General features: G+C 36.1%; 2 protein-coding genes, 1 long non-coding RNA gene and 1 pseudogene across 5 annotated transcripts; 1 reads left to right on the top strand and 3 right to left on the bottom strand.

Moving 5' to 3' along the window:
- Positions 1 to 341: 341 nt before the first annotated feature.
- On the bottom strand, positions 342 to 1859 carry LOC114532866 (annotated as a pseudogene).
- Positions 1860 to 3710: 1851 nt separating this feature from the next.
- On the top strand, positions 3711 to 16774 carry LOC114532850 (zinc finger protein aebp2-like). Its single transcript, XM_028554450.1, has 5 exons — positions 3711 to 3869; positions 7349 to 7788; positions 9404 to 9528; positions 10184 to 10251; positions 14167 to 16774. Exons 1-5 carry the CDS (start codon positions 3817 to 3819, stop codon positions 14312 to 14314), a joined length of 834 nt encoding a protein of 277 aa, XP_028410251.1. The 5' UTR covers positions 3711 to 3816; the 3' UTR covers positions 14315 to 16774.
- On the bottom strand, positions 10981 to 13821 carry LOC114532852. Of its 3 annotated transcripts, XR_003687984.1 has the most exons (6): positions 12991 to 13821; positions 12809 to 12890; positions 12320 to 12394; positions 12183 to 12223; positions 11812 to 11888; positions 10981 to 11544 (listed from the first exon to the last, which is right to left on the bottom strand). It is a non-coding gene; the product is annotated as an uncharacterized LOC114532852 (long non-coding RNA). The 3 variants fall into 3 exon arrangements; XR_003687983.1 differs by having other exon boundaries at positions 12809 to 13821; XR_003687985.1 differs by lacking the exon at positions 12320 to 12394 and having other exon boundaries at positions 12809 to 13821.
- Positions 16775 to 18307: 1533 nt separating the features above from the next.
- Positions 18308 to 24718, bottom strand: LOC114532863 (lysosomal acid lipase/cholesteryl ester hydrolase-like). The gene is made up of 7 exons (XM_028554460.1): positions 24536 to 24718; positions 23511 to 23827; positions 23119 to 23362; positions 20626 to 20790; positions 20458 to 20529; positions 20062 to 20133; positions 18308 to 19460 (listed from the first exon to the last, which is right to left on the bottom strand). The coding sequence occupies exons 1-7, from the start codon at positions 24614 to 24616 to the stop codon at positions 19209 to 19211; spliced, it is 1203 nt and encodes a 400-aa protein (XP_028410261.1). The 5' UTR covers positions 24617 to 24718; the 3' UTR covers positions 18308 to 19208.
- Between the last annotated feature and the right edge of the window lie 940 nt (positions 24719 to 25658).

The following is a 25658-nucleotide window of genomic DNA, read 5'->3' as shown; positions in this document are numbered from 1 at the left end:
ACTGATGCATAAATATTACCTTATGCAGAGAAAGAAATTTTTTCAAACACACTTACTAGAGTATATAAATTTGTATATTAATTATTAGCAAGAGTAACCTTACACTTAAACTCTGATACCATATCAACAGCGCATATTCAATGAAACATCTTTTCCCATTCATTTTGCTCATTTGAGCATTTCTTCCTACTGTAATTTTTTAAATTCAAAGTTACTGTTGCAAACACTTCAAAGTTGAAATTAACGTGAAGTGTCCCCTCATAAGGTAATGTTGGGGATATATATAATGCATCACTTTTGACTTCAGCAAAAACTCTTAAATTCCTTTTAACAGAATAAACAAGAACAACGTTCAATTATGTTCGAATAAATCCAGTCTCTTTTTCAAGCCAAAGTTTTTCAACCAATGCCATTCTAATCTTTTCCGCCAGAGGCGATGAATTGTTTACTTTGGAACAATTGGTCATTTGCAGTATTTCCCGAATTTTTTCTCTATCCCTCTTCTCACTGGTAGTAGGGTCAATGGTAAGGTCCAACTTTTTTGGCATTGTATCACCCAGATTGATACAAATATTGTGGAGTACCATACAGGCAAGTGCAAATATGCGAACATTCTTGCTGTCGCTCTCACATTTCCGAAGAAGCACACGCCATCTTCCCTTTAACTGGCCATATGCCCCCTCTGTGACCATCCGAGCACGACTTAGCCGATAATTAAAGTATCTCTGTTCGGGTGATAAAACAGCATTGGTGTAGGGTTTCATCAGCCATGGTGCGAGTGGGAATGCTGAATCACCAACAATAAGAGGAGGCACAGTTTGTGTGCCCACTTTTTTTCCTATCGATGGTAGACCATCGCCCTCTTCGATATTTGACCAAAGCTCAGTTGACTGTAGAATTATTGAGTCGTGTGAGTTTCCTGGGTAGCCACAGCTCCCCAAATGAATCGATAATGTGAGTCAACCAATGCCATGAGGACAATAGAGTAAAAGTTCTTAAAGTTATGGTACTCTTTGCAAGCTTGCATTCCACCTGGAGGACACTTAATAGGGATATGGCAACCATCAACTGCAGCCCAACAACATGGAAATTGCCACATTTCTTCCATATCCAAGATTTTTTCCCGAAAGGTCTCCTCTGAGTTTGGCATATGCTTGTTGACACTGTCTTCCCATAGTATCTCAACAATAGCTTCAGATACTTCTCGGGTAATTGTTGCAACTGTTGACAATCCAAGACCACAAAGTTCTGAGATAGTGTAGTAATATGTCCCACGGCCAAGGCGATAGAGACAGATAGCCAGTCGCAAAGCCGGCTCAACAGGCTCCTCTGTTAAAGATTTCCTTTCCAATTTAGTACGTATGCGCCCAAGAATAAAAGAAAATGTACCTCTTGACACTCTGAAGGTTTTTTTAAACCGAGCATCAGAGTATGTTTGCCACACAATATTCCACCAACCTGGATTTCGTTGAAATCTCCGACATGAACGCTTCACGGTTGTAGCTGAATTTCGTGCGGATAAAAGGAGAACTACCACAGCACATATTTTTAATAGCTTTTGTCTACGACTTATTAAAAAGTGCAAAGCTGCTTCGAATGTCTTTCGCCTCTGCCTTGCCCGATGTATTATATTATTTAATATTAATATTTTGGTACACTTATTTGAATTTGGCGCCATATTGCGCCATTGCTTTATTTATTTATTTACGTCATTTACGTCATGATATGCGCCCAAGCGGACTGCCGCTAATTGAATTCAGCACATGCGAAATGCGACATTTGAAATGACGGTCGGATTATTGTTTTAGGGTCGAATCTAATTAGAATTGTATTCGACACATGCAAAATGCGACGTTTGAAACAGGCCTAAGGGGGCCAGTGAACTCTCGCTCTCTGATATAGAGAGAGAAAGCTCACTGTCCTCTAATAGCTCCGTGAACTCTCTCTCTCTATATATAGCTCACTGCTTAGGGCGTACCGTTGTTAGGACCGGTTAGGAAGTTTTTGCACATTCATAGAGGAGACTGAACTTTCCCTTTACCCTCAGATGTCTGAAATGAAAATAATTCAGAAAAATTACCATTTTACACGGAGGTGTCCAGGCCAAAAATATATTTTGGACGTAATCATGGTTCGGGAGTATTAGTTTACTGTATCTATATTCCTAAATCTTTGTCTGCTTATACTTGTACATAGGCGTACGGGCGCAACTTAGTTTGAGGGGCAAAAAAAAATCGCCCGAAGTTTTCATTTATACAATGTGCCCGAATTATAACTTTTACCAGATTTGGCAAAGCGGCGGATGTGCTTTTAAGAAAGTGTAACAAAAATAGCGAAATAGTATACAAATATGTTATATATATATTACAAAATTTGGTTTTAAAAATTTTAGCCATGTAATTTAGCTTTCAGTTTGCCAGAAGTTTCGGCTGAACTTTGCCCGAATTTCTTGATTTTCAAAATTTTTTTGCGCCTATGTATTTGTAGCTGGAGTAGTTGGTTGAGTCTGATGATTCTAAGGTTTTTGCATGTAGTCTGTCACCTTTCTATACCACAAGCAAACAGACCGTTTATTACCCATGAATTACCAAAATCTAGATGTACAGTTCGTTAACATGTACTCATGTAGAGTTCGTCAACACAGGCAAACATCGTCACGCAGCTAAAATACTGTTGATATATACTTTGTTTCCAGATTCCAGATTTCCAGTAGTGGTTAAATTAAACAGCACTGATAGTCATCATGATTTTCACAGCAATAAAAAAGGGAGGCCCAGCCAATGGGTGCAACTCAAACTTTTCCAACGTTCAAATTTTTCTTGAAGTCTGAGAACTGAGAAGTACAGCAATATTAAGATATGTGGACAGTACATGATCATATGTATAACAACTTCCACAACTAAGAATGTAGAAAATCATACTAAAGGTTAGATTTAGATTTATATTATCCATTGATTACATCTATACATGAGTAGTAGCCCAACAGGCTACTACTGTTGGGCTGTACTAATGGGGTGTAGTATGATGTCATACATATAGCATAATAATTTCCTCATACCTGGCCACTGGACTAGTACAGACACTACTGTGCGTCTGTGCCTATACCGTAACAATATAGTTTTGAATTTCAATGGGGTAAACATACGCAAGTGAGTCTAAAGGACGAGTGCTGACAGCGCTAATAGCCTAATGCCGCTAAAGTACTTTTTCGCAATTGTACTAGAAACTCACTATTAGACCTATTACTCGTTAATGACATAGACGGATGTTAAGTATAGCGCAATTACATTTGAAATTGCACCACATTGTCATTGACATTTTAAAAGTAATAGCACTCCTCTTTGCTTATCAAGACAATTTTGGATTTATGTATTTTTTAATACTGAAATAAATTCATTAAAATGTGAAAGATTGGGCTCTCTATGTAAAACCATTAAGCTATTTGCTATTTAGCCAACCCAATGAACACGGTGTTCGTTAGTAACACCTCTTCCCCAGGGTCTTATCACGTGACTTAGAACACGTGAATCGACATACAATATGGCGGCTGAGAATAATGTAGTTGATAGTATAGTAGAAAATAGGGAAAAGAATTTCTATGTTGGCGTTAAAATGAAAGGAAAGCATAAGAATGGAGTTATACTAGACAATAATAGTACAATCTCCACCTGCTTTCGTGAAAAGGACCAACAAAATGGGCATCTATCAACTAAATTGAATGGATTTTACAGTCACATAAACTCAGGAAAAGCTAGTCCCATTCGTGAAGGCATAAGGGCATCGTCTTTACGTGCATCACCAGTTAGAAATAAAAGCATGACCGTACCGAATTTAGATAGTTCAAAAAACGAAATGAAAGGCGAAAATAGGTAAGATATTTTGGAATTTTTTGCATAAAATATGCGTATATAACAATGTGACATGTTTTGTGTTTACATTCTGAAAGTAGGTAAAATACACAAAACGCGAATATTCTATAAGTAAGTTTATATTTTGTTGTGAGTGGAACATCGAGTAGAGACTTCTAGAATAAATAAATTGAATGTGATTCGCATAGCATTCTGCTTAGGTTGGTGTGTTTTATTCGGAATTTTCTTTGTTTGATTATTCGCTTCTTATTCCATTTAAAATGTTATCTGCGCAGCTTTGTGTGTTGCCAAATTAAAGCATTTAAAAATAAGGTGGAGAAACGGGAATAAATGGTTAATGTAGATAGGATATGATGCCTTAATCTAAAGAATGCCTATCAAATAACACCACTGAAGTTACCATATTACAAACTGCACAGTTAGGCACAGCTGCACCCAATATTTTTGTTGAGAAAACTTGCATATATTAGATGCCTAAATATACCTAACAATCATTTTGTTAGAGAACAAACAGATGATCAAGTCCAAGTTGCCCCCTTGTTGCTGCGATTATATATATGCACTTCATTTTTTATTCATTATTTTTGCACACTTACAAAAGATTTCATGCATCTGCACTCATTTTACACAAGCTTTTTGCACCAGAACTACGACTTTCCAGAACATATCTCTATAGAAGCATGTGTTCAGGGCATGTCCAGGCTTATCTGACTAACAAGGTATATATTGTCAATGTAGATGCACCATTCTCTCTTTCACTGGGTCAAATTGAACAGTTCATGTTTAATTGCCCACACGACACTCCTGTCTTTAAGTTCTGTGTATTAAATTCTTCATTATAATACACACATTAAATATCAGAATAGTTTTTCAAAATTATGTGACCTGAGATGAAAAGTTGCAAATGTGGAAAATACATTTGTCTAAAATTAGCAAATTTGTATGCTTTTGTACTAACCATGAAAAATAGTATCAACTCTTGCATAGTGCATGATATGAACATATATACAAAATTACTAAACAATTGCTAAATTTGGGATGCTTTAATAAGCAACTTTAAGTATGAATGCAGATTGTGACTATTTTCATCCCGAGCGGGCGCGGAGCGCCTGCGAGGGTACTAATTCCGCTCGAGATTAGGAATACACCCGGTAGACATAGGCGAATCCAAAGTTGTCCAATTCTTTGTCATGGACGTCGACGTTGGTGGTTTTAAGTTATGCGCATGCGCGAGTAACGTCTGGTAATCAACGAACATTCTGATTGGCTAAGACAGAAAGTTTGTATTCAATGAGAGCGCAGCAATTTATATTAACTGTCATTTCGTAAACATTTTGTAAAACGTTCATAAACTTGTGCAAAGGAAGTAAAACGAAAAGAACAAGATATAGAAGCATGACAGTTAGCAAAGAACAGACGGTCAAGACAAAGCCGTGTAAGGGAATAATTCATAATCTGCAAAACTTATAAATGTTAAAGTGTTTACTTTGTTTATTCGTATTTGTTCGCGACAAGATGAGCCGTATTGTATACTTTTCAGCTTTGTATGCCGTTATTTGTTTAAATTTCACTTTTTATGCAAACGCATAAACCGTGAAAGGCATTACACCTTTGCTTAACTTCAAAAAAGTGTTTTGAAAGTGTAATTTGAATTTTGGTACAAAAATACACATTTATAAAGTATAAACTTTAGCCGCCGTCGACTGCAAAATACAGATAACATTGAAGTTTTTTCTTTGTCTGTAAGATTTGTACTGTTTTAATCGTTCGAAACTTCGATTTAAACCGTTTACTTAATGCGGCATGGTAAATGCAGCAAAATTGAACGGGCAATTACCTTAACTAGCTTTATATTATTTTTGTATTTAATGATGGAAACATTAGCTATAATGATACTCGGTAAAATAATAAGACTGATTTGAGTTTTGTGTCATTTCATAATATAAGTTTAGTTAAAGAAATTGTGACTTGGTTTGACTGCAGCATTGTCTAGCCACCATTTAAATACAATTTATACTGCACAGGGAATCTGTCACACATTCCATTATCTGATGTCGTCCCACACACAAAAATAATTTTAGTTACATTTTACAATGGAGTATTTTTTAAGAAGTTTGAACTTTGAACTGATAAATTGCAGTGTGTATACTAAACGTAGTGAAATATTTTATTTTATTATTTTATTGTATATTATGCATTCTGATTTACCATCGCTGCTACTAAAAATGTATAAATTGACCATTGTCATCCAGCCAGGAAAACTACAAACACCATTATACTCAAAACCAACAGATTTCTTTGTGCCTGGGTCACTACAATTTTTACAAGTAAAATATCAATCGCAATAAATCCCTTTAATGATAATTAATGCATGCTTACTATATAAGTTTCAATATAACCAAGGAGCAGTGTGGCAGCGTCTTCAAACAACTTAGCATCAAATGTGGTATAACAACTGCCTAAATAGACAAAACACTTCTCGACGTTTTGACCTGAGAGCCTTCATCAGGAGAGTTAGTATGAAAATAAACAGGGGAGAATACATGTTTTGTATGAGGGCTCACATGACATGAAAATTAGAGCCCTCTGCCCCATTTCCGGTACTGACGATTGCCGTAAACAACAAGAAATGCGACTCATCCACAGTCTTGGCACTCTCCATCCCTCTGGCATAAATGAAAGACTCTCTTTCATTTAATGCTACTTCACCCATAGTAATACGACTACCATTCCTTTGTTTACATCAAAGCTGGTTGTAATATGTTTTCGTTGCTGATTAGGCTTCCCTCATTGCGGGCTATTCTTAGCCCACAATAAGGTGCCTCTTTGCAGGCAATGTAGTGTATTCCAATTTGTTTTGATTTTTTGTTTTCTATTGGCCCATTTTTATCATGTGTTTTGCCCCCATACAAAACATGTATTCTCCTCTATTTATTTTCATACTAACTCTCCCGACGAAGGCCCTCAGGTCGAAATGTCGAGAAGTGTTTTGTCTATTTGAAACGTTTGCAATACACTTGCCAACTTGATATTTTACTTGATTAAATTCAAAATTTGTCTGACCAAAAATTTCCTATTATGTAGCAACATAGGTGCACATACTGTATCTGAACTCTGCCATAATCTAACTCTGCCATAATCTAACTCTGCCATAATCTAAGTTAAACTGGCACATTTTTTTCCTCTCTTTATTGATTATAAACAAAATATTAACCTCAAACATTTGGCAGCATATCAGTTAAAACAACTGAAAATTGCTATCAGGTGTGGAAATTTTGACTATAGGAATTGGATAAATGTTTAAAAAATAGAAAAACAACTGATATATGGTTCTATAAGGTAAAAATGCCTATTCTTCATTTTAGCACAACGTTCAGATTTAAGTATTTCCACTTTCGGAGTTAAGTATTTCCACTAAAAACATATATATATATATTTAGGTTTGTATTTGGTTAACATATATAGGTTTGTATTTTTAGGTTACAACATGATGGCAAAAAATCCGAAGGTTTTTCATGTAAATGGATGGATTGTGATTTCACTGCTTGCGAGGTGCTTGAGCTTGCTAGTCACGCTCAAGAGAACCATGTTGACCCAATGAAGTCATGTGACGTATTTGTCTGCCTATGGCAGGACTGTAAAGTTTTCAACCGACCAAGTTGTTCAATGAGCTGGCTCACGAAACACTTAGAATCACACATTGGGGTGAAACCATTCAAATGTATCTTTGAAGGGTGCTCCATGTCGTTTTCAACACAAACCGGTCTTGCTCGGCATGTTCCGTGCCATTTCCAGGATAATGCACGTCAGTCAAAGAGGAATGTAAATAACAATGTCGGAAAGGATGATTCGCCAAGTAAAAAACAATTGAGACGGAAACGCTTAAAATACATACGATACAAAAAACCTGGCACGCATGGTAAGTTTCGTTATAGTTTTCCAGTTTCTGTGGGGTATAAGATTTGTATTCCCCATTGAGTATGTTTGACAAAAAATGAACACATTCAATGTAATAGAAAAATAGCCGAATTCCAATTAGGGACGGGAAATTCATCTTCGACGGGAAAGTTGATTGTAAGCTCTAACACCATCAAAGGCAACCAGTTATCCCAATATGGTATAAGACTTACGTGTGAGCACAATTGAGGCGGGGAAACAGTCCAAACGCACGTAGGATAGGTAGATACTCTTTTGCCATTGGCGACGAAAATAATAGATCATAAACTCGTAAATAATCTGTATATATATTTTAACCCGAAATTGACGATATAAGACTTAGAACGTGAACCGTGAACGTGAGCGTGGTTCGAAGACGTTTTCTCAGTAACTCTGAACTTTACTCTGGTTTGTAGACGTTGTTCTTCGCTTGTAGACCTTTAGCTCCTTAATGTGAGAATACCTCAACTATACTGCCGAGTTTTGGAGCCTACAGCATGCCTTAACCATGCACAAAACTTAATTTCCTATGGTACCCTACAGTATCAGAGAAATGATAGTTGTCACTAACGTATATAACCCAGACTAGCAGTTCCTAACCTACATTGATTGCAACCCGTCTCAATATAAATAGGGATGGTGGATACGTTTATACGTATGTCATGGATCGGGTAATGCTTAAATGATAACGTATACATTTGTACGATAATCATTTTGTTTGTACTTTCTCTTAGCGTTGTTCCGTTCTTGACCGTGTTGATATATTTGAGAAACTTGTCTGATTTATCCGTCTAAATTCGAACTCTAAACAAATTTCTCGTCCAGACGGGATTCTTGTCCAGCTTATCCGTCTGCATGTTTAGACGGGAAAATTCGGACGAGAAACCCGCCTGTGACCGGATTCACATCAAACGAATTTCCAGTCAAAGACGAGTTATCCGGCTCTAATATGAATTCGGCTATAATGACAAATGTGGTTCGCTAGTTTACGACACTGCCAGGCATTTTATGAGTATATTCAAATCCTTTGTTACTTCTACGTTTAATTCAAATTTTCTATTATCACATCAACCAGTTACATTATTTAGTTGTAGTAGAACAAACGTGTTAATCACTGATCAGAAGAAATGAGTGCAAACAAATTTTCTTAACCACTGCATGTAATTAAATTTCTTGATCCTAATTAAATAGATTAGCTCTTTTAAGGACAGACTAATTGAGTCCAAATTCTCCAGAAAATCAAGCCATTGCTGTTGCAATTGAATTCATTTTTCTAACGGGGTTCATCGAACCAAAATCTGAAACCTCAATTTGACGACGTAACCTTATTAATGCTTGTAAGACATTCCCCGCTGGGATTTGTTAATAATGCAATGCACGTCATGTTTATAGTAAGATCAATTGCATTTTTCATTTTTGACATGTACAACTGTAAAGATTTTAGATGGAAGTTAATAAGTTCACGGCAAACAGGTATATAATCCATGGCAATTACATGTAGTCACAACGATTTTTATAATATAAGATAAGATTTTTTACTGTCTAGATTGTAAGCGATCTAGATTTTATCTGATCTTAGTGGCAATTTATTGTTTTAGGGAAAGTTGAAGATTTTGTTGACCAACACACAGTGGACAGCATCAAATCGCGGTTGACAAGTATGATTGGAACAGATACGGAATCCATCGGAATCGATGGATCCAGCATACATTTTATTGCTGAGGTAATTGTGCAAGTTGAAATCTGCCCCGTTCTTAGTTCTGAGAGATTATAGACATGGGCTCATGGGAAGTGAAATGAAATATTGCCATAAGCTGTCCGTTTTTCCAAATGGTGCATAACCGTTGCTAAATATAAATTGAAATTCCACTTGTTCTGCATTCAAGGCCATTCTCGTTTATTGATTAATGCTCGTTGGGAGGATCGATTGATACTCAATATTCGGCGTTCACTTGCTTGTTCGCTTGTTTTCTCGGATCCGATTCACTTTTGATAGATTTTAATAGTCTAATTACTTACAATGTATATGGGCAGCAGATAATTTTAAGCCAATGCAGCACTACTTTATCAATAACAGACTTTATTCCATACTTCAAGTGAATTGGATCCGACAAAATTGAATGTGCGAAGAGGCCTTAAGAAAAAGCCTGTCTTGGACAGGCGTCCTGTTCGATACAAACACTTCTTAAATACCAGCCTTCCGGAAATGCGAATCGTTTCGCTCACGTCTCTATATAAAACTTTTCTGAACTTCCCTCCCTAATACAGACGCTGTCGATTACTGTACTCCTCAAACTGAATCCCTTTTCGCGATGGATATAAATCATTCAATTTTGTATATGTGTTAAAACAACTTAGCTTTTTTTTTTTTCTTCCAGCCTTTTGGTAAAAGAGTAAGCAAGAAGGGTGAAAAGGAGATATTACTTCATTGGATACCAGAATCAATGTAATGTATAAACTAACTGTTTACTTTCCCCCAATTGTCCATGATGGTTGCAGGTCATGCATATTTCAGTAGAATTACCCTTTACAATTCCTGTATACCACGCAGTTGTAATTTGCATGCATGAATTTGAAATATTCATATTTATCAAATTATTATTAAACTTACCGTGGAGTTTTAGTATTTGTCCTAAAATCACTTTATTTTCACATCCCACGTCTACTTTAGCACCTTCCTATAAGCTTTGTTTTCATCGAAGTATTCTCCTGACTTTGCTAGTTGGCAAAATGCTCGTTGTCTAATCTTCGTCGAAATAAACCAACCTATACGAATCAGTGAATCAGTTCATTTTATTGTGTAATAGTTTGATTGCGGTGGCGATGTTGTTGATGCTGATTCGTTCAGCTTGGCTGAATGATTCTGCAATACACATATTCCCGCTTCGACCCTGATAACACGCATGCATGCTTGGAAAATGTATATTAATATGTATTAATGCATTTTCCACGCAGATGTTATTGAAAGCCATAGGTCGGATGAATTGCAATACGGATCAGTTATGCACTATCGTTCAAAATGTTTGGAAATATTGTAGCTATTATGTCAAACTTTCTATATGTATGTCTCTGGAATATGAAAATTCGCGTAACATGGCCAAAACGCTTCACAGACCCTTCTAAGACTGCATTTGAAGAAAAGTTACGTTTCCCTGACTTATGTCGTATAACTACATGTACTGTACACTGTTAATTTTGCGGTGTCATATTGACACCAAAAAAGGTGTCAAATAAAAAGGTACAGAATAACACCATATCGGGTGCTAAATTGACACCGCGAAATAAGGTGTCAAATTAGCACGATCTTTGGTGCTAGTTTGACGCCTACTTTTGGTGTTAATCTAACACCTGAAGTTTGTGTGGATTAGTTTTTGCACTTTTAGCGCTAGCAATGGAGCGACTAAATAGCATAAGCTATAATCATACGAAGTAGACCAAATGCGATTAAAAAATATTTATTTCTTCATATGCTGTGACTGGAAAATCTACGTAGCTACAAGAATTTTTAAAATGTTTACGGTACTTAACGTCCTTCAAAAGTTTTTGTCCTAAGGCTTCCCGACGAGAGCAGTTTCCAAGAATGCACACACATTTGCCACACCAGCAATGTACTCCATGTTTAGTAGATAAAATGAAGTTGAGTCTGTTCTTTGATAAGTTAACATTTGCCCCTCCACCGCAATCATCAAAGTTTGAACATCTGAAAGGTCTTCTGAACGAATTAGCCTTGGGTCCTGATCTATGGAATCAACAACGTATAATAAATAACAAATATTTTTAAAGAGGACTTTAAAAGTGTCTAAAAAACAAAATCAGCCCACAGAGTTTTGTCAAACTTAGGGTTAGGGGTAGGGTATTATGTCGAACAAAGAAATTTGACAGTCAATTATCTGTTTGGATTGTTTGTTAACAAGAATTATGGCAAAGTGTTGAAATAGAGCACTTGACATCAATCCAACAGGTACCTTCTATCAACATGAATGCTGTAAACTAAAAGCAAACTTACCTCTGTAATATAAGCTGAAGTGCAGGATATTCTTCAAAAATTGTTTCTACCCTTGGCCTTGTTATGGTCCATGAACCCTGTATCAGAATGAATGTTTAACAAGTCAGATCCATTTAATAAAGGGTATATACGTATAATAGAGGTGTTATACTGTATTTTTTGATAGCATGCCTACAACCAGATTCAATTTCCTACTCCCAACTATTCAACTATACTCTAGTTCAGGAACATTTTAAAATCAGGATTAGGATTTTCAGGAATATTTTCAAAATACAAACCACACAAAATACAAAATCTAAGATGGTCGACAGAAACCAAGTTTGGCAAACACAGATAATCATAAAGATTACAACAACAAGGTTATCACTTACTGTTCCACAACCACAATTGAGTCAGCAAGGAAGGGATATTTCTAAATTTTCATAGATGAAATATTTTATTTTTCTTCCATGGTTGGATACATTAATTGTATACACTTTCATTGTTGACAGTAAATATCCCTTCATACCCTTGTCATATCATTAGAATTACAGTTTCCCCTTAATCTGCCACATTTGAGGCCTTCATTCAATCTTGGTGAAAACTTAAAATAGACAAGAATTATAATTAATCATAGGTATTGTAGATTTATTTATAGTTGATAAATGTATCAGTCCACAATTCAACCTCACTATAGAACACAATCAATGGCTGGGCAATTGAATGACTGACAGTATTTGTTAGAATACAAGTTGAATTCAAATTTTTCAGCAGGCTATTAGATAGTACTTTCAGGTAACCTGTAGGAGATTTTATGTCTCAATAATGTTATCAAAAGACATATTATATAGGCACATATATTCCATGAAACAAAAAACATTCTCTAACATCAAATGTATCAAATAGGACACAAATTGTCAACTGCTAATATAGGATAAAATATCGTTAAATTACATCAATATAAGAGCTTAGCGCAGATGCTTCATAAAATCACGGTAAAATAAACATGAATAGATACCTATTATTGCAATGATATTTTCTTTGACCCAGATTGCTAAAGAGATCATCGCAGTATTATAAGTAGAATTCATTTGGCTTCTCTATAATAATAAATAACACACATTTGTTTGTTTGGCGATTTGGCCGTTTGAGCGAACGTGGACCTCCGTACTCGATCAAATTCAATTCAATTCAACTTACCAAGATATTTCTGAGATAATATCATAGCCAATTGTCTTGATATTTCCTTATGTGAGTCCGTTGCTGTTCAGCATATTTAGAAGTACCAAAATAGTTAAGAAATACGCTCAAAACGTCTTTAACACGGCAGTATGAAATACGATTCAAAAGAGTTTTCAAACGACGCGCTCAAAATTTGGCAATTTGCATACAGGCGCTGATCACGTGTTATATTTTGTTCCTTATATGGACATACATATCAGGCGATTGCGAAATAAATACTTTGTAGCAATCAATACATAAGCAGTCCGAAAATATAGCACGGAATAACACAGTTTGATGAAATGAAAAGGACAATGCATCACTATCGATGTACCATTTGTCTAGTATTCGTCTCTATTGGTTTTTTTCCATGTCGTCAGATCACTCAGATGAATAGTTGTGCGAAAACGCACAGGAATTTCCTGTTCTAAAACATTGATTCGAAAATACAGATTTATTTTCCAATAACTTAAATAACCGCTCTTTCCCTATCCATTCTGTCTGAAGATGACTTTGTAATAAAGTCGAAAATTCTCTACCGCCATTTAGTGTTATTTTGACACCCCATACTTTAACCCTCAATCTGGCGTTATTTTAGCACTTTCCGTCTGCGAAATAGGTGCTATTTCAGCACCTTGCAAAGGTGCTGAAATTATAAGGTGTCATATTGGCACTTTTAGCGTAATGTCAGATTTGGTGGTGTTAAATTAGCACCGAAATTGGTGTCAAAATAGCACTTTCTATTTAACACCACTGCAATGTGTTGATTTGGCACCTACGCTGGTGCTATTTTAGCACCTCAAAATTAACAGTGTAGAACTCAACGCCACGACAACGGCTGATATTAAGAGAACCCTATATATGAGAGAGTTCTAGACGCTGTCTGCATGCGCTGTTTTTTACGTGGAAAACTACAGACTCCACGTCCTACTTATAGTTCTCCTGCATTTCAATTAACATCTGCGGTTTAGTGGAGCTCTCCCCCAATGATGACGTGTTGTCTTAAACCTTACCTTTTGCACCATTTGTTCTATATATCATGCATTTATAAATATATAATTTCAATAGTTGCTTTCCTAAATTTTTAAGCGTATCATGTGAAACAAGGCTTTATATTTTACGCTTTGTTCATCATGCACGAATTTCTCCTTTCAGTCTGCCAGATGAGTGGGTGCCATTCGATGAAATTGAGACGTCCTATCGGAAATCTCTTCCAATTCGTTGCCTGCCCAATGACGTAAAAGCCCAACTGCATCCCTCATTTTATCGCAGGTTGAGTCACAGGAAAAAACGACGAAAATGAATATGGCCGCATCATTTTTGTTATCATGCATGGACATCCAATATTAAATGGCATTGTCAAATTATTTATTTCCAGAAAAATTACACATTGCGGGCATTAACCGCATAAAACTAAAATAAAAGAAAGGCTGTCTCAAGATAAATACGCGTCTATACGCTTACCTTTAGCCAAAATTTGGTGGTGAAATTTGTGTGTAAGGGTATATTTCGTATTTGGCTGTGTGTTTACCCGCGTGGAACAACTCGTTTCAACTAAAAACGTCTCTGGTTACAGATAGCCTGCCATTTATTTTAGTTAAGAGCCAGTCCACGGCCACCAAACATTGATTCTTTGAAGGGTTATCGTTTTGAAGCCATACAAAATCCGTTATATAGAAATGCAGAGCAGAGCGAATATCTAACCGCGAATAAGTTACTGTTCTTTAATTTATAAACATACTTGTCTGTCTTCTCAAAAAGCACTTGGAACTTATATAGATCGTTTCCAGCCTGCATGCGGTGACCGAATCAGACAGTGTAATGAGAAGACCATGCATCAATCCCTATTGCTTTAAAACATGATAAAAAATATACGATCTTGTGGTTTATATATTATGTTTCCTTTTGCACAAAATACAAAAGTCAAGAAAGAATATTTTGTGGCCATTATTGCATATATTTCTTTTAGATTTTGCCTCTTGAAATCAGACATTGTATTGCATATAAAAAAGACATGTTTTCAATACTATTTACCAATTGAATAGTTCACACCTTTACAAAAATATGAAACCAAATTGCTTTTCTTAGTAAACCGTTAACGAATTTAATAGCATTTTTACCAAAAAAAACCTCTTAATATTTACTTTGGTGTTCTAATAAAGATCAATTAAGACATAACCAACACATCACCAAAAGACAACCACCTTATCATCGTTACAATCATTTTCAGGCAATTTGGTTGATATGTCGTCAGGTGCAAACGATCTATATAGTTAGAAGAGTGCGAGATGCGTAGATGCTTCACAAACTGGACATATGCATTGTGTCCTAATATTGCATTTTTGATTGAATTCGAGATTCAAAGCCAATTGCAAATCACCACAAAATCTATAAGCGAGGCCTTTTATGGCACCAGAAAACATTTTCTAATGCTTCTGTCTCTAATATTGTAACCTGTTATATAGCACACCTAATCCAGAAATCAGAAACTTCTAGAAAAAGTACATGTTTAGCATTAACTATCAACACTGCAATATATATGCGGGTCTGTTTATATGAGAGTCTAGACGGTGGTTGCGTCATGCGTAATATACACATGGTTTCTCCATATTAACATGCTTTCTAGGAAATTTCTGTTTCGAAGATGACGTTCCACCTTGGCTTAAATTGAAAGACATGACCAAACCTGACATTAACCAAAAGACATCAACCATGCAAAACCTGTTTTATGTCTGTACTTTCGTATTCTATCATTACGGAAAGAATGTCGGATGCACATTTTTCAGAATGCTAAAATAGCACGAAAACACACAACGCTGTTGAATTAGAATACAACAAAGCATAAATTCCTGTTTAAATGTGTACTCCGAAAATACGTCAATTTGTTTTTTACCACTAAACAATATTCAACTGGCAGTAGATATTATGGCAAAATTTACATTTGTCATCTCTTTCGTAATCGTGGGTTTCTCTGCATTCAGTTCTCTGGATTCAGTTCCCTGGTTTTCAGAATGAGATCAACTTCTTAATCTTGTACAGCAGCATTCATTTTCCATACTGTAGTAACTTATGTCAGACAGCTTCCTTTATTATTTTGTGACTCGACATGCACTCCTAAGATCAAGAGTGGAAGTTTGAACAAAGCTCCACCTAGGTGGTCGTAATAAGTTGTATTTGACAATGTCTCAATAGTTTCGCAAACTTTTCAATAAGTTTCACTAACTGCGCAAATTTTTGAATTAATTAACGACGGTTTAGTTTAGTAAATTTCTGCACGATTTAGAAAAACCTTCGCTTCAAACTATAGGAATTATTTTTAAATTGTCCGGGGCCGGTTGTTAAAAGCTGGATTTGACGCTATCCACCGGATAGTGATCTTAACCGTTGTAAAACGCTGTTGGAACAGAACCACTGGAACTAAATTTTAAGGTTTATTAAGATTTAAAAGGCTTTGAAATTACATGCGTGAAGGGTGGCGTTGAATCGCGCAATTTAGCTTTCTTACAACCTGCCCCAGTCATGCCTAGTTTAATCCAATTATCCAATCAACTGCTTAAGTATATTTTACTTTTGTTTTGTCTTAAACATATTGGCCTATACACTTGTAAAGCTTGTAGATGTTTTTGATAATCTCGGCTTTAAGCTACATTGTATATAAATTTATTGTCACATTTTATAAATTATTCATTTGTATTTGTTGTAAATACCTCTATACTTAAGTTGTGTAAATAAATGCACCATTCGATATCAACTTAACAATTAAATCACGCCCATATTTTTAACATCTACCGTGTGATGTTTTCTTTGGCATTAAGAGGGTAGATGGTTTCCGAGTATTGGGAAAGGCAAAGTTCGATTAAATAGACCAGAGTGGTTCGCACGAGACCAGAATGGTAATTTGAGTCTCTTCAATGGATAAAATGAATATTCATTAAAAAAATTTTGTATGGCGTTTGTATGGTATGTTGTACCATAAATTTGATAAAAGACAACTCACTCCCTAAAATGTTTGCCAATCTGAACAACGCCCAACTATCAGAAAAAACGCTTATGCTCATGTCGACATGTTTTAGCTTGATTTTTCAACAACCCCTGGGCATAAAATATTGGTGGTATCTTCTCCTGGGCAACTGCTGTCGAACATAAATGCTGTAAAATAGTTTTAATTATGAGTTTTAAAGTCACTGGTTGGCATGAAGCCTTTTTGGCTAAAAGTTTTTTTCAAATCTGGAATTTAAAACAATTCATTTATAGTTTTTCTCCTCATGGTCGCAGACGATTGGGCTGGCACTGCATGGTGGCGGCGGCCAGATGATCCTATTCTTAACCGCGTCAGCTATCGTTCCATTCTTTACAGAGTTCACTGCGTCTCACTAATAAACAGGGGAGTGCATATTTGTTCAGGGCTATTATGATAATTCTATATATAAAAGCGATCGTATCAAAACCTGCGTCACTCCGGCCTGCCTAAACTTACCCTTTGCTCTCCTGGGGCGGGTTGTATCAAGCCCGTTTAGCTTAAGTCTCTCTTGAATGAGTCAACTTGAATAATATACACTGGATTTGTAGTTGTAAACAGTATCTTTGTATATGAAGGTTAAAAAAATTTAGTTCGTTTGTTGAATAAAACGATAGACTTGCTTTCTATTTTAAACTTAACCACCGTTAAAGCTGAACGGGCTTGATACAACCGGCCTCTGTTGGGTAATGCATGACTAACGACCACGCAAAGGGTCGAATGAACCAAGCCCAAGGGCGTAGAAAGCAGGGGTGCTGCGTCAGTATGAAGTATCACGAATATCACGTCAATGTGACGAATCTCGTGGCGGTAGTGGGAGTCGTAGTCAATTCTAAAGCTCTCTAAATATATGTAGGGGGGCGTATCTTTCAAGCCCGATAACAAAACGGTACTTTAATTAAAAGAAAATTATTTGAAATTCAAACTTTGAAATTTGAAATTGAAACAGACAGTAACACATGTATACTTGTGTTCTAAAATGATCATTTTCCGTATCTAGAGCAATCAAATATAAAAAAAATTCTAACGAGGCGCCAACCATGGTGGTGCTCGTAGCTTGCTCTGTCCCCCAATCCTCAATACCTTCCTACGCTCCTGAAATGAACTTCGCGTATCTATATTATAAAGTTAAAATCTTCTGGCGACGACCCTGACAACCATTCGTATGGATTGTGTTTTTCTACTAGTTCTGGTCACACATTCACTGATCTTAATAGATAAATGAAAGACAAGACTGCACTTCTATTAAATATATTTAATATGTACTTCTTTCCTTCCTTCTCTAATTAAATATATTAATATACTCATTTCTTTCATTATCTAAAATTTAATAATTACATCATCGCGTTTCTCATGTACCGAACGAATTAAGAGCACGCCGACTGATGCATGCAGCTACCATTTTTAATGCGTCGGGCACAGATAGAAAACGCGACGACTTGTAATTGTGAATAAGAACTATAGATTGCGAAGGGCAGTCAACATAATCTTATGCAGCACAACTTTTAAGTTTGTTTCCTTTAAACATAACTTTAGGTTGCATTCATAAAGCGTGATTATCAGGCACTTTCAGTCACGAATTATTCTCATTACTAATTGCATTCTCCATCTAATATAATATTCTTTAAAAAACAAGGAGGAATTTCGTTTTAGACCAATCAGACATTATGTTTACATTTCTGTAACCAATCAGAATGCATAAATATTGGCTACTTCCGATAAAAAGATACATTATTTACCATTTACCATCTTACATAAAGTATTATATATTTTGGCATTCTAATTGGATTAGCCTGCCGATCAGTTCAAAACGAAATTCCCCCTTGTTTCTTTAAAATAGATTTTTTCGAAATTACTCGTAGATACTCATTTTGGATTAACACCAATTTAATACGTCAAAATGAACCCCCAATTTTGAGTTCGCAATAGATGTTCCAAGCAATGAAGATACTGACGTCTTGGGCAAGCCAAGCTAATCGTGTTCGGTCGGTCTGCATATGGGCCTTGGCCCCGGTCAACTTGACTATGAAGAATTTCAACTGTTTTTCTAAAGACAATAAAAATCGTGCAGCCATAAATTGTAACATTATGTGATCTAAAATTATAAAAATATACTGGCCGACATTTCAGACTCATTGATATATAGATAGCTACAGTATTTTCATTGATTCGGAACATTTTATGCCATAATCTCCAACATAGCATACTCATTCAAATATTTCAAAAGAGGTTTGTAGACCAATCTACTTGCATCAAGACCCCATATGAAATCAAGATGTTCCCACTTCGGTATCTCTTGACTGTAAATAACGTTTGGTAGGGCTTTGGCCAGTAAAGCTACATCGCGTGGGTCAGCCAACCAGTCATGCTCGCCGTAATATAGTACAGTCGGTACAGAAACATGGGACGCGTTAAATACAGGTGGTTCAGTCTAGCGAAAACAAAAATCCATGTTAATTTCTTCAATGATTCCTTTGTATTTTTCAATAATAACTAAGCTTTCCGATCCAGCGATTAACTGTTCGGAACTAACCTCAAATAGTTCAACGAGTTATGTGGCCATAACAAAAAGCTTAATTGTGCGGGGATGTATTAACTGTTTATTGACCGAGACTGAGGCTTTTTAGCATGGACCAAGCGACGAAGGAGCGAGGTTCATGCAAAAAACCTCGGTGTGATATTTCACAGAACAGATCGAACAAGCGAGGTCAATAATCTGTTAATTATATGGCTGAACTACATGAGATATCCGGGATAGCGGTCCAGATACGGAATATACGGACATGGTCCGGATATGGGTTTTTACGGACTCGTCAACCAATCAGAATCTTGAAAAGCTATACAATGAATTTGTGTATTCGTCTTATGCTGAATGTTTCTTTTGAAAGCGATTGTTACTATGGTATGTTATCAACAAAATACATAAAGATACACCCCTGTAATTAAGCGGTCACGGCTTCTACACGAGTAACCCATGCAAGCAGTGATCAGATATAGGTACTGCCACATTACAAAAATTGTATGAAAAATACCATGTTATAATGATCCAAATTGTCCTTTTTATTGTAATAGTTGAACCTTTGAAATTTCCCAGATTCGACCATCTATAAAATATAGTAAAACTTGATTAATAAAGACGTTCTGTCTAGCTTAAGTTAGTTGTTTCCAATCTACTAGCACACCCTAATATCTGGTAAACTCTTTCAATCAAAACTACTGTGACCAAGTAATAGCATATCTTCACTTGCATTCATTTGAATTTATAGGTAATGAACGAAAAAGAGACGCTCTTGCAAACTCTGTATCTTTGTTTGCAAAGCAATGCTCATTGCAAGTAAATTTCTGCCCTAAAATATTCTCTGCCTGCATTTGTGTCGTAAATTACACATTCCAATTATATAACATAAAGTAATGGAATTACTGCATACCTGACCATAATGAATAATGTTCTTTACTGACGTTCCCGCAGGAGTGTGGGAAATATAGACCGGAAGACGAGTCTTAAAAAAAAATTATAAAAATAAAATTTAGGACCATTCGCATTTCACTTTCTTAAACTACATCGAGAAAAACCCTTTAAAAGGAAAAAAAAGTACCTTATTTAACTGAGCAGCATCATAACCACATAACAAAAACATCACATTTTCGCAGATAATATCTTCGAATTCTTTATGACCACAAAGAAACGTGGCGAGAAATTTCATGAAAGCATCAGATGGCAAGAAGTCAAACCCACATGCTCCAATAAACTTGCAAAGAAACTTAAAAGAAAGATTGATGAATAAAAAAAATCAACGCGGCTGACTTTAACCGCTAAAAATGATTCCCCGGCCTCAGTAATGTAACTTATAATTTTATTAGTTTTTATATTGGCAAAAAAATTATTCTGAAAAGCAAAGTTAAAAAATCATAATATTTATTATGTTTTACATAAAATACATTGGTTTTAACAAAACAAACTATAACTGGTTTTTCCGCACGAAAAATATATAGACATTTGGGGTCAGGTTGAATTTTCATTAAACCTAGCCAGCCACAATTGGCCAATCAGAGTCGTGATTTCTGAGATAACAAGGATTTAACAATATAATTCATGTAAAATGTTTATACAACCGGCCTCCGGCTGGAATAGAACCTGCAGGTAAGCTTGTGGCTTATTTGATATCGCAACTGAAATAAAACGCCAAAATTCGTTAAGGCATTACTAAATGAGATAATAACGAAACAAATCATGCTTAACGGTTAAGACTAAGAACTGGTATTGTAGGCACAAGCTATAACTTGATCCGGCAATATTGCACGAATCACTGAATTCCAAGGGCTGGTTGTATAAAATTCTTTAACTATATTTTGCATAGTTAAATCCTAGTTAGCTCAGAAATACACGACTCTGATTGGCCAATTCTGTCCTTAACTACAGTTAAAAGTTAACTAGCCTTTTAAACAACTGGTCCCACGATTCTACGTGGGCCCGAAACTAGATGCGATAATCGAGGGGGGTTGGTTCAATACTTGTTCTACCGAAGAAATCCGTTAAAAGTAAAAAAAAATATTAACTGATTATTGAACGAGCGTCAGAGGTCTGTACTGTGAAATATCAGACAGAGGCTTTTTAGTTGCGACCTGAATTTCTGAAGGTCTGACTGCGCCCATTTTTTAAAACTTTTCAATAATTCCAGTTTCAAAGTGAGTTTGTTTTCAACTTAGTATACTTTTAGTGTTATTAATAATGGTAATTGCACTGCGTGAAGTGCAATTTGGTGTGAAATCAAACGCGTGATTACAATTCACGTGATTTCACACCAAAATTGCACGACACGAAGTGCAATTTCCACTTTATTATATTCATTTTGAAATCATTAAAAAAATTAAACAAATTCAAAACGATTTATTGGCTGTTTATTATATGGCAAGCGTCACTTCCGGTGAAATGGAGCTCAGTGATTGGCTGAGGAGAATTTTCAGCGGTCCATTACTTTCCCGTAATGGACCGGCACTTACCAGTAATAGACCGGCGTTACCGGCGATCCATTACGAGATGAAAAACAGAAAAATTCTGAGTGAAAAAGGCACAAATAAATGCTCAAGAGAAAATTCATTTGATTCTGAAATTTTTAAGACGTCTCCAGACAGTTTAGGTAAACTAAATAATTCAATGCGGAATAATAATAATTTCCCGATCGGTCAAATAACATAGCAAGATGAAAGTTAGTAAGGCAATTTCGCATAAATTATATCAATATAATACAGTAAGTAATTAGTACAGACAGTAGAAGCTGACTGCGCGCGTAAACATTGTAGTCGAAGACTGAATACAAACAGATTTCTGGGCTACCTACTATGTTCGTACTCGAATAGTCGAATTAGCGGTAAGTTGAATCGGTGGTTTGACGCATCTTCGTTCGCTGTTTGTTTTAGACGCTATCAAAAATCCCCCTAAATGAAACTACACTAAATATCTGATTTTAATAGTCAAATAATTAATTTTTGGGACACCCTCCATGTAGTAGACACACTATATTATACATATGATCTAACGTTTAAATTGACGTACGACAATTTTATAGTTGGTGACCAAGTGAAGAAGTTTTTAGTTTTGTTATATAAAGAAATTTTAACTAGTTTGATGAGGTGAATATTATTTTTGTTTCAGTTTCCGCTGAATTTCCTGTTTTGGCGCAGAAATCATCCGCGTGGATTTCGGCAGTCGGCACGTATTTTCGCGGAATTCCAGCAAGAATTTTTATATAATTCTATGAACAAACCCTGTCTATAAGAAAAACGTGAATATGCTAGCAGAAGCACTGCTAGCAAAAGGGGGAATATGCTAGCTGAAGCACTAGAGTGCAACGAAAATGATACACCGGTGAGTGGCGAATGCTTTAAATACCGCATGTTCAGAACTATTTGGCTTAAAGTAGTATATCAAGGCTATTTTCTATGCAGTAATCACATTGCATAATGGGGTCAAACAATGTTACGATGTGTATTACACATATGTTGTCAGACATTTAGGAAGCTTGGTTAGTTTATGTTTATATTAGCTGGGGCATGAGGCAAAGGTTTTACCTAAACCAAATTACCCTTACCTCTACATCTTTAGAAAAAGGTGCAAGGTATCTTATAGGACTTGTTATATTTCCAACTGTGGCAACAGGACCAAGTGCAATTAGAACATTGACTTTGCCTGCCAGTTCTTTATACACAGACAAACCAGCAAATGCCATCATGGTCCCTTGAGAGTGTCCAATGTAACCAAGTGATGCCATTTTTGTAGTATTTAACACATAGTCAATCATTGCTGGTAAGTCATAAAGTGCCATTTTATCCCAGCTGAAATGTATAATAGAACATCACCATGCAATGCAAAATTGAAATAGCTTAATTTTGATGTCTTGATTTCCTGCATGTTCTTATACATATGGGAATTAAGACTTGATAACCAGAGTTTAACATGACCTAATGCACTCGATCCACATACCTGAAGTCCCAGAATTCTGTTTGATCAGGTTTTAGAGTAACATGTTCTAAACCATAAGTATTTCCACGTACATTACCCAACCACACATCAAAACCTGCATCAGCCAAGAGGTAACCTAGTGATTCACTGGGGAGATTTGATACCCAGTTACTGGATGAACACAACAGGCCATGCTGTAGGAAGACAACTGGTTTGTTGCTACTTGAATATTTTTCATTCTTTCCATGTGGAATGCGATGAATCTTTAATATGTAGCCATCAAGAGTTTGCACCTTGTGTTCTTCTGCAGGGTAGCCCCAATATTCAATCATTTGAGGCTGCAAAATATTATACAAATTAGTAAAAAACTGCAGTGGACACAAAGCTTGATTGGTACTAATGTGATAACATGATTGGTACATCTAATTACCTATGCATAGTTCTTATAATTAAATTTAAGACTTTCTAGAATGTGAATTAACAGTTTTATGGGTAATAGTTTATATGTAATAATAATCTACCAAGCATCAATAAAAATCTCATAAAATGAATTAGAACGGAGAAAAGGAGTGTTAATTTTCCAATAAGGGAACTGTCAAAAACAAACACTCTCTAATACACTGTAGTTACACTCAGACCTCTCTTATAAAATATGGGTTCCAATTTTAGCTTTGCTGTACTTATAAATTCGGTGTAGTGTGAACTGAGCTTTAGTAATTATTAGTGATTAGTGATTAGTGAACAGTTCTTTGCACTGTCGTTGATTACCCATATGTCCTAGCGCAAAAATCGCCTGACACCATCAGGGCAAAGTACATATTGAATTTATTCATAAATGTATCGTATGATCGAAGTACTAAGAATACGTACATATTCCGATACAAATTTGCATCGAGTAGATTAATACCGAAATAATTAATCTCACAAAAACGTTTTGCATTTATGTTACAACTGTTGTAATATTTACATCTTCTACATACAATAAAAATTTCTTCGGGTCGCCGATCAGGTATAATTTATTATTTATACGGAACCGCCATACCTACCACATTAAAATTGACTTCAGGGTCAGTCCGTGCGTCGAGGTATGTAATTTGGAACAGCAAAATAAACAACAAGCCATACATAGTACGAAAATCGCAGAGTCTAGAGACCAACACAGCTAGCAGTAAGGTACAGTACGTCTTGCTATAACTAGACACCTATAGGCTATGATGCAAACTGCAAAGGCCTTGACAGCTAAGAGGTCAAGCTTCCGTTCGTACTCGGGTCACGCCACGATACAGATTAACTCATTGGGTAGTGAATGCTGCCTACTGAGTGTTTTGTCTTTTCAGTGGTTTCAGTATTGAGATGAATAAACCGTTGATGATGGTATATTCAGCTCAAAGGATTTCAATGTTTAGCAAGCACGCCCTTGAGCTGGTGTGATATATTTGCGCCTGTATCGAGCAGAGAATATCCGGGGGAGAGTGTGGGTGCAGCTCAAGGGGTTCAGCTGAGCCTTCTTGGAATTATTTAGATTTAAAATTATCTAAAATACGTCAGACGCTTTTTGACCAAAAAATGCAACGCAATGGCGTGTAAAATGTTAACAGCTTGAGCCCGTTTACCACCAGGCGAATTTATTCGCACGACGCGAAACGATATCTGAAATTCGGTGATGTGATTGGTCTGCGAAAAAATTCGCCGCGAAAAAGTAGAATCGCTTCCTACTTTTTATTCGCGCAAATAAATTCGCCCTGTGGAAAACCGGGTGATGCAATTAGAACCTCGTCCACACTAAAGCCGGCTTTCCACTAGCGATATTTTTCGCGCGAATCGACAATTTACTTGTGTTCCAGATCTCTCAACTGCAACCATCTGGAACAAATTGCTCAAATACAAAAGAATAAACTCGCTTCGCCCGAAAATTATCGCTAGTGGAAAACCAGCTTTATGCGTTATCAAATATCTCCGTTTTCATGTGATTGAAAACGCATCGATCGCTTTGCGTCCACACTACTGTTTTCCAAGCGTTTTCGATCGTCCACACTAAAGGCCGACACACACCGGACGGGATTTGCCCTGAATTTTTCAGTTTTCAAAATTTGCTAATTCTAACAATGCTGTGATATTCATACTAATTACTGAATGATAGTGCATTTTGACTGGTCTGGTACCTATATC

The sequence above is a fragment of the Dendronephthya gigantea genome, unplaced genomic scaffold, assembly GCF_004324835.1.
Source record: "Dendronephthya gigantea isolate DGI-Jeju-01 unplaced genomic scaffold, DenGig_1.0 000081F, whole genome shotgun sequence".
NCBI lineage: Eukaryota > Metazoa > Cnidaria > Anthozoa > Malacalcyonacea > Nephtheidae > Dendronephthya > Dendronephthya gigantea.
Note: the sequence above shows the minus strand (reverse complement) of the source record. Positions and strands in the feature narration are given on the sequence as shown.